The 8783-nt window shown below is 42.5% G+C and overlaps 1 protein-coding gene across 3 annotated transcripts in view; it reads right to left on the minus strand.

Moving 5' to 3' along the window:
- phlpp2 (PH domain and leucine rich repeat protein phosphatase 2) overlaps positions 1-7806 on the minus strand; it is a 41535-nt gene extending 33729 nt beyond the window's left edge. For all 3 annotated transcript variants that reach the window (XM_063475662.1, XM_063475669.1, XM_063475655.1), the window contains exons 1-3: positions 7465-7806; positions 5444-5727; positions 1639-1772 (exon numbers count right to left, since the gene is read on the minus strand). In XM_063475662.1, the coding sequence (XP_063331732.1) occupies positions 1639-1772; positions 5444-5727; positions 7465-7677 (631 nt within the window). In that variant the 5' untranslated portion in view covers positions 7678-7806. The remainder of the gene's footprint in view (positions 1-1638; positions 1773-5443; positions 5728-7464) is intronic.
- Between the last annotated feature and the right edge of the window lie 977 nt (positions 7807-8783).

Raw genomic sequence — 8783 nt, forward strand, 5'->3', positions numbered from 1 at the left:
CTGTGCTGTGAGTTAAAATGAAAAGACAGGGTTCTCTGTTACCAGCCAAAGAATTAAATGCAATGGTAAAGCTTGCTACTTAAGTTATTTTAATTCTTCATAAGAAACCTGTACAAGAACACAAGAGGTGACTTGCCCATTTTATAGATATCTGTCATTTGCTGACATCATTTGTGTCCCCCACAACAAACTCAAAGCTTTATTACCAGCTGTCACTTTAGCAGTTCCATAGGTATTTCACGGCCAAATCAAGTTGTCCTCTTGGCCTGTACTGGGCATTAAAAGAGCCTGAAAACCAGTCATGTCTTGTCCCTGGTTCTCTTTTCCCATGAGTCGACAAAAGGAGGCAGGAAGTCTCCAAGGGGCCTGGCTAGACTCTACCCAGTGTGGCCTGATTGCTGATAGTAGCCAAGATCTGACCAGTTCTCATGTTGACAAGAAGAAAACAACAGTGGGCCACTGGACACATGAGGACTACGAATAAGACTCAGGCCAGAGTGAGCTTGGGATCCGTCAGCTAAAAAAACCCCCAACATCATTTAAAAAGAAGCTAGCAAAAGAAAAAAATGTATAAAGACAGCTTAAATATCCTGATCTGAGGGCTGATTATCAAACTGACACTATATACAATAAAAGGTCTAGGACTCAAAATATCGATTTTTTCCACAGGGCATCGAAACCGTTAAAAGCATCACAATAATTATTAATGGTGTTCTAAACATTTTTAGGATAAAAGAAAACTGGGCGTCACCGTTCTGTTTCACATGCTTCACAAACTAATTATATCTGTTGCTAAGACTTCATGGTGAGTTTGATTTTTTTAACCTTCCTCATCTGTCAATCATCAACCGCAGAACTTCCATACAGAGCAGATTACGTTTGTCTGTAGAGTGTATTTCAGTCACTACAGCAGTCCTGCACTTCACTCTGAGGAGAGCTATGTGCCTGATGTGGGAGGAAGTGCATGTGAACCCTTTAGACACTGTGGTATACCCAGTCTTGCTCTTTCTCTGGATATGTGAGCAGTTCAAAGCCCAAGCTTAAGTTCCACTGACTCAGCAGAAACATCCGCTGGTTGAAACTCATTATAGCACACCAATCACCATTTATGCTAAAAGGAAAATCCCTAACTGCAACTACTGTATGAGTATTAATAGAGCAGCCTTCAAACGGGAAGACTGAGAGAGGTTTTAGGTGAGCAGCGCTTAGATGCGTTCACAAATTCGTCACTGGTTTCTCCAGAGTCGCATCCATTCTGGTGCCACATTAATCACACAGACACAGGGACACTTAGTCACTCCAGACCTCAGGTCAATGAAGCATACAACACCACAGGATGAATGATGGTCAGTAATCCATCATAAGGCCATGACTGATGTGTTTATCTTAGACTGTACTGAAGACTGGAGGCAGCTTCAGAAGCAACAAACTCAGAGAGCCCTAAAACAACCTCTCTCGCTTAATCCAATCGTACACACTCGCCAGAGGATGTGGCGAAACCATTTTGGAGCATTCTAAGAATGTTTCTGCGCCCTCAGGTCTGTGTTCAGAGGAAAACTCGAAGCACATGCCAGATTCCAGTCAGCAGCAGCAGAAAGTGAAACCGAGGGATGATTGCCGCCGCTGATGAGTACTCACCACTGTAGAAACGGATCAAACAGCTGAGGTCTGAGTTGGCGGCTTCTTGCTGCACTCGTACAGGGTCTGCATAGCCCATCGACGCCAAGTAGTCATATACCATCTGGAGCGGATGCTCAGAGGGATCCAGCCTCCTGCGGGACCGAAGGCAAGAAGATGAAGAGGTGTGACAACGATGGCAACAATTATAAAATACACCTCACAGAATCTCAGATGAAACAGATTATAAAAGTAAAAGCTTCCCGCCAACGAACGCCACGATCTAATGGGTTAAACGGGGCACCAGACCAAGCTAAAAAAGCACTCCTGCCAGAGTCAGCACCACAGTTAGGATTTTGTTTCTCGTTTTAACAGAAACTAAAAAAGAAGATGCATTCTTGCAAAATCACGCAGTGTCATGGGTACACCATCTGCTGCAGCAATGCTTTAGGTCTGCACAAATATTTAAAAAATGAATTTCCGAGAAGAGGCACCTTTAGTATCTTTCTTATCATTAAAACATAGCTATTGGGTTTTTTTCTACATTACGGTAAGTTTGTTGAAATGAATGAAAATGATATTAGATATTTCACTCTTAAACCATGTGTTTGAATTCATCTGTAAATCTCTCAGCTCTCTGTTAGTCACTGAAGCCTAACAGGATGAATACTAATAGAAGCAACCTTTCACATAAATGCCCACTGTCGAGCTGAGTGAAGGAAGCCCCGAAAGCACAATAGCAGCTGCAAATCCAGCTTTCACTTTCAATCTAAAACAAAAGCTTAGAGTTAATTTATGATCACTTACTCTCTCACTTCTGAAAACTGTTTTTTTTTTAAGACGGATCAATCTGCCAGCTCATAAAGAGCTAAACACAGATCTTTTTCAGTATCTGTCAACATGAAGACTTACAGGGGGGAAGAAATGTGATTAAATATTAACATTTAGAATAAATGAGACAGAAAAGTGCTTGAATTTCAAAAGATTCTTAACAACAACTAGAGCACAGTACCCATGCCTGAGAAAATGACCTTTCCTCACTCAGCCTGGAAGATTTGCAGAATCATCTTGGTTGATTTTAGACAGCTGTGACATCAACATCTAAAAGCAGGATTTAGGCAGCTTCCAGCAGGCAGAGTGATGATGAGTGACAGTCCCTATTGACCATTCACACTTCACACTGATATGCCTCATTTATTCACAAATCTTCCAACTTTGGCCAGTGCAGCAAGAAGCTGAATCTCTGTCAAATGGTGCCCAGTGGGTTCATCTGTCCTCGTGGAAAGTTATGCAGCCAACTATCATGGTGGGTTCTTGATTTAGTGCAGACATACCCAGTATTTCAGAGATATATGAGAAGTTTACTGGGCCTCCTAAAAACACAATGGTACGGATATACGTGCGTTTTTACAAACTAAAAAAAAGCCTTGTATTGCTTCATCTTTCAATATTTTACATTATAAATTGGTATCTTTTTTCATGTACATTTATATGGCTGCCTAAAAATAAAAGTAAAATAATTTATCAAGCCTTCAATTTTTAACTATAAACACCAGCAACAAAAAAAATAGTCGTTAGCACAAAAAAGGAATAAACCTAAATGTGCAAACGTATTAATTAGTTGCTATTCTTGAACTGTGTTTTGTTTGAAATAATAATCTGTCAAATGTGTCAACTTGAATGTTAGATAGAAAGAACTTAGGTAGAAGAAAGTGCTTGTATGAATGGGTGAGACATATTGAGTGCTCAAGCAGAGTAGAAGAGTGCAAGATAAGAACCAGTCCATTTACACAATAGACCGGTTGCAAGACCACCACAGACCTTACAGAGAGTGACAGAAAACCTTCTGGCTGTGTGGCAACAGTGCTAACCACTCCACCAAAGTGCTGTTTAGCTATTGCAGGGCAGTATTACCAAAAATTTCCATCTGCCTTCTTCTGCTGCTACATTAGGACAGCTTTTACCATTTCCCTTGTTCAGGAAGCCTTTTGCTTAATCAAGATTTTAACTTCAAGATAATGGCCCTGTATCACTTATCCTCAGGACTGAGTTGAGCTACTAGAGTCAGCTTATTTTACATTTCTGAGTGAGCTCACTAATAAAGGAGGTCTTTGGTATGCATCTACTAACTTGCTGGAAATAAGCCAGTTAAGATGTGTGGGATCATCTCTTTGGAAATGTTCTGGAAACTCCGATTATACCCAGAACATGTTGAAGGGATTGCATATCCCATCTGTCCTGGAAACTCTCATGGATGGAAAAGTCTCTTGCTGGGAAAAAGAACACTAGACTGCTTCGCTCACCCTGTTTGCACTGTGACACTGACAGACATAAGTGGTCCAAAAGGGGATGAACAACAGGATGAATGTCCTCCATCAACTCTACTGCCTCAGTAAATTTATCTGTAAAGGGAGTTTGTTGAACTGAAAATGCAAGCAGGAAAGAGCCCTGAACGTGCCTTCCTGTAAGCAGCACGTAACTACATGCTCTAAAAAGAAAATCAACAGGAAAAGCCGCATAGCTCACAGCTGCGTCGCATGCATCACATAATCATTTATAGAACGAATGCATCTATTATCAAAGTAATGAAGCCTTTTTATGCACAGAAGGTTTATCCAAAAGATCATAAAATAGGGATGAGAAAATATATTACTAAAGGAACGTTTGAGGACAAACATTACTGAAGTTCATATGCACAAAATACATTTAACTTGTTTTTACCGTATGTGCTGCCAGTTTGTAGAATTTATGTTTTTTAATTATTTATGCATTTCTCCTAACTCGCCATTATCCTGTTTTTTGTTTTTTTTCTTTTTGGAAGTTGAAGACTTTAATATTACATTTAAATCCACTCGGTCATACTCACTGGCAGACCAGACTGCTTTACTGCTGGAGTATAAACTGAACCAACAGAGCCCATCCACAGGCTTACCAAAAGCCTTTCATTTATTACCACTCTGCATCAGTCTCCAGTGCCTGCAGCTCTCAGTCAGCAAAGATATAAAGACATTGTTTCATATGCTACTATTGGCTAACAGCATGTGAGGTGATTACCAACCTCCAGTCATGTTTCCAGCATAATCTCTGCAGCGCATCTGTGGCACCATCTCCCAGCAGTTATTGCTTACTAACACAATCATTCACAACTCTTTGCTCTAAATGCATCTGTTGGCACTTTGCTGGTTCCCCACATTTTTTATAAGATTTTGTTCTTTCTTATTCATTTTAAAAAAAATTGAACAGACAGAAGCGCTCAGACAGAATGAGCCATAACTCATTCAGGCTTAAGCTGTACAGCTGAGCTCTCGTTTTAGGCTCCTTTATATCTTCACGTAGGTTTTCCAAGGGAAGCAAACAAGGAACTGAATCTTTCCTGGTCACGGACTAGTGAACCAGCTTTTCATCCTTTCACAGATCATCAATTACTATTTCAGTCTACACATGTCTTGTACAGCGGTGAGAGGCGTAGAGACATGTTCCCTGAGCGTATCCTAGGTGAGGAGCTGTGGGAGTGTGGGATGATAGGGCAGTCGCAGCAAGTCCTCAGTGGTGTGTTTACCTTCTTTGCATTAACTGAGGATGAGATTGTATTATACATTTTTAGCAAGCTCCCATTTCATGTGCTTATATTTGCATAATTCTTCTTATGCTTTGATTTGTCTCTTATTTTCTTAACATGATTAATTGGTATTTATTTAATGAAGCTGTTGGATGCCTGATGCATGTGTTGGCCCCACCTTGAGTAACTGATGTGGACTAAACTCTCTTTACTCTGCAGTTGCTGAATGCAACTTTGTCACCATGATTCGACATGATGTAAATTTACCTCACTAGGTCTCCGTGCAGTTGAACGTAAAGTGCGTGTCCGTCCTTCTGAGCGCACAGCTCCTCCACCGTGGTACTGGTGGAGCAGAGCACCAACTGCAGGTCTGTCTGAGGTGTGGAGGAGGCCTGTGTGCCAGAGGCAGGTGGCTGAGGGTCTACTGTTCCCCCATACAGACACACACAGCCCCGCTGGGTGTCCCCTTTCAGCCAGTCTCGCTCTCGTGATCCAAACCTGGTTTTTCTCGTCATGCAGCTTCGACTCCCGTTCCGCTTCATGTTGCGCTGCTAACACAGAAAAACACAGAATATTAGTCTTTCTCACACAGAGATTGTAATCAAAAACATAGAATAAAAGCCAAGGGGCATCTGAGGAAACAGAGAGTGGTTCAAGATGAACTACACGCTCTCCCAGACGTGCTGGGGATTTAATCCAGCCAAAAATCAATTTGCGCTGGTAGTTACCAATTGGATAATCTTCATAGAAATGTTCACTCTTCCCTAAACTAAAGTCAACCATTAAAGTTTATTCATTCGCATTGAGGGTGGACGGTGTGACTGCTGAAGAGAAACCACAGCAACATTATTTTCACTAATCGCCCGTGATGACATTAGCCGGATGTGGAGTAGCCTAATGTTACTCTTAAACAGACATCAATGAAGAATAATCCTCTCCTGAACGATAAAATATCAGTAACAGCAGTTCTTCGTGAGGCTGGAGTTTATCACGTGGGATGCATTTAGATCTAGTCAGTACAAAGAAAGATATCAAAGGTCTGGAGAGCATCCGCTCTGGTGACAAACAGGTATCATTGCTGTTGTTTTTAAATGATGTCATCTTCAGCCTCCACTGGCTTCCATGTTCGATAAGCCTGACAGTAAAAGGTGTGATAACTGATCGTTTTTGGTTGGGTTTTTGAACAGCATTGGCCACAGTTTCTCAGTATTTGGTACTGTTACTCAATAACTGATTTAATGATTGATTTCCTGTTAAAATAACAGTAATTTTATCTTGATTAATCTGATGAATTACTTGGCAAATCCTCTCATTTAATGCCCAACAGAAGGCTTAATTTGTTTCTTTTCTTAGACTCTTTCTGTACGGTAACAAAGTCGCATCCTATATAAGCCTCTATTCTCAAGGTCAAGAATAAACATCCACTCACACTACTTAAATGGATCATACCTGGAGCAGCATTGCTCCAGAGGTTAGAGAGCTAAGGCTGTGATCAGGCGAACGGTTGATTTAAACTAAGAGGTCACAGAGAAAGTAAAGTGCAGATGTCTTCTTTGTCAGCAGCTGTGAAGGTGTGTCTGATGAAGCTGTGGAATCACCCCACTGGACTACAGATGTCCTGGGCACCTCCCCAGTATGGATGTGTGTCACTGTGGGAATGTGACTGAATAAGCTGTCCGGACTCAGAAGGAAGTACCTCTACTTTAATCTATATCTGAGACCTATAACTGTGAAAAGAATTCACTTACTCACCTTTCTGTATTGATGCTGACAGGCAGGTAGAAACTAATGCTCTGGGTACAAACATTAAGGTGTTTAATACTCCCTGATTACCTATTTCATTGCAAATCCTCAAATACCTCTTTTAAATATAATAAACGAGTAATACTCACAGTCTAAATGAAATACCACAGCTGAGGTTCTCTGTATGTACGCGCGTCTCTGAGGCAGCTTTGGGGACTTGCGTGTCATTACTCATCATGTCTTCCCCTAAAAATTTCTAAGAAAACTGTTCAGCAGCGGGCCTGGGTATATGCGAGCTATAAGTGCCTGTAGTGTGTGGTCTGCCGCTGTTACCGGCTCCGGTGCATTCCTGACTGCCTCGGATCAATTATCAATTAGACGCGATATCACAGAATTTACATAACACTGCCGGGAACGATGCGCGCGTATCCGTGGATGCACTTTGCCCTGTTCCGAGCACCTACTGCGATGTAAGCGACACCTTGACATGACAGTTGTCGATCACTTTAAATCCCCCCCGGCTGCTCCCTCTGGTTATGACCTGCCTTTAGCACTCGGATCCCCGTCGCAGCGTGAGCTCCGGGACCACTGCGGCTGCCGCGACCCGCAGTCTGATTCAGCCCCGCCTGGTGGACCACCGTGTCCGGCTGCCTGTCTATGCAAGCCCCGTTATCTCCGACATCACCTCCTCTCTTGATGCCCGTTCGGACGTTGGTCGCAGCGACCTCCGCGTTATTGTCCTCGTCCTCCATCGCCATGTGTGATCCCTTTTAACGGCGGCAAAAAGCAAGCGATGTCCCGGCGCGCGACTTGTAAATTCCCACGGAGAGGTGAAAATTCATCCTGTGTCGGTGCAGCGACGCCATATCCCGACTCATCTGACTGCTGTCAGATAGGCCCCGGAGAGCTGATCAATAAACATGAAATGGGCGGGCTCGGGGTATTTATTATTCAGCAGCCAATGGGCCTTTCTGAAGTGGGATGCTTCATAATAATGATGAGGCAAGTTTTCCCACTTGATGCAGTCATAAAAACACGAGAGGTGTTTGCAGGGCGTGTCATTAAGCGTTAACCCTCTGCTGCACCTATTCAATGAGAGGGGAGAAAGAAAGGCTCATTTTGCATTAGTCTGTGGATAAAACTTTTTTTTTTTTTTATCGTTAAGTAAATAGGAGGAAAATGTTTAAAAATGCATTTATCTGTTGGGTGTGTCAGACAAGGGTTCATGTTTTTGTAGTGTCTCGTGATGGGTTTACAGTCTGTGTTTAAAAGCAGTTGTTCTAAGCTGTGTCACAAACATTAGGGTTTTTGCGCATGACTTTGGGTGTGACCGGCCTGTCGCTCTGTGACTGCTGGGATAACCTGCATCTCCCCCGCGACCCTGAATTGGGTAAGTGGAAAAGGTTTAGATTGAACCTTATCACACATAGCTATTGAGGTTTCCTGAATATCCACAGCACATCATTAACGTTTGCTGGCATTCATTTTTGCACAGCTCTGTTAAGCTCCAGTCACAGCATTTTAATCTTATTGAGGTCTGAACTTTACTGGGTCATTGCAACACCTTGATTCTTTTCTTTTTCAGCCCTTCTGCTGTACATTCACTGCTGTGCTGCCATGTTGCATGACCCAGTTTTAGCAAAGCTTTGGCCGCCAGACGGATAGCCTTGTATTTGACTCTAGAATACTGTGGCATTGAGAGGAATAGACTAAATCTCTGTCTGCAGGTTACCCGGGTCCTGCAGCCACAGAACATGCCCGGATCATCATCCCTCCACCACCGTGCTTGATATTTGATGAGAGATGTTTGTGCTGATATGTTGCATCTGTTTTTCACCAAACACTGCACTGTGCATTATAACCA

The sequence above is a fragment of the Pelmatolapia mariae genome, linkage group LG1, assembly GCF_036321145.2.
Source record: "Pelmatolapia mariae isolate MD_Pm_ZW linkage group LG1, Pm_UMD_F_2, whole genome shotgun sequence".
In the NCBI taxonomy this organism is placed as follows: domain Eukaryota; kingdom Metazoa; phylum Chordata; class Actinopteri; order Cichliformes; family Cichlidae; genus Pelmatolapia; species Pelmatolapia mariae.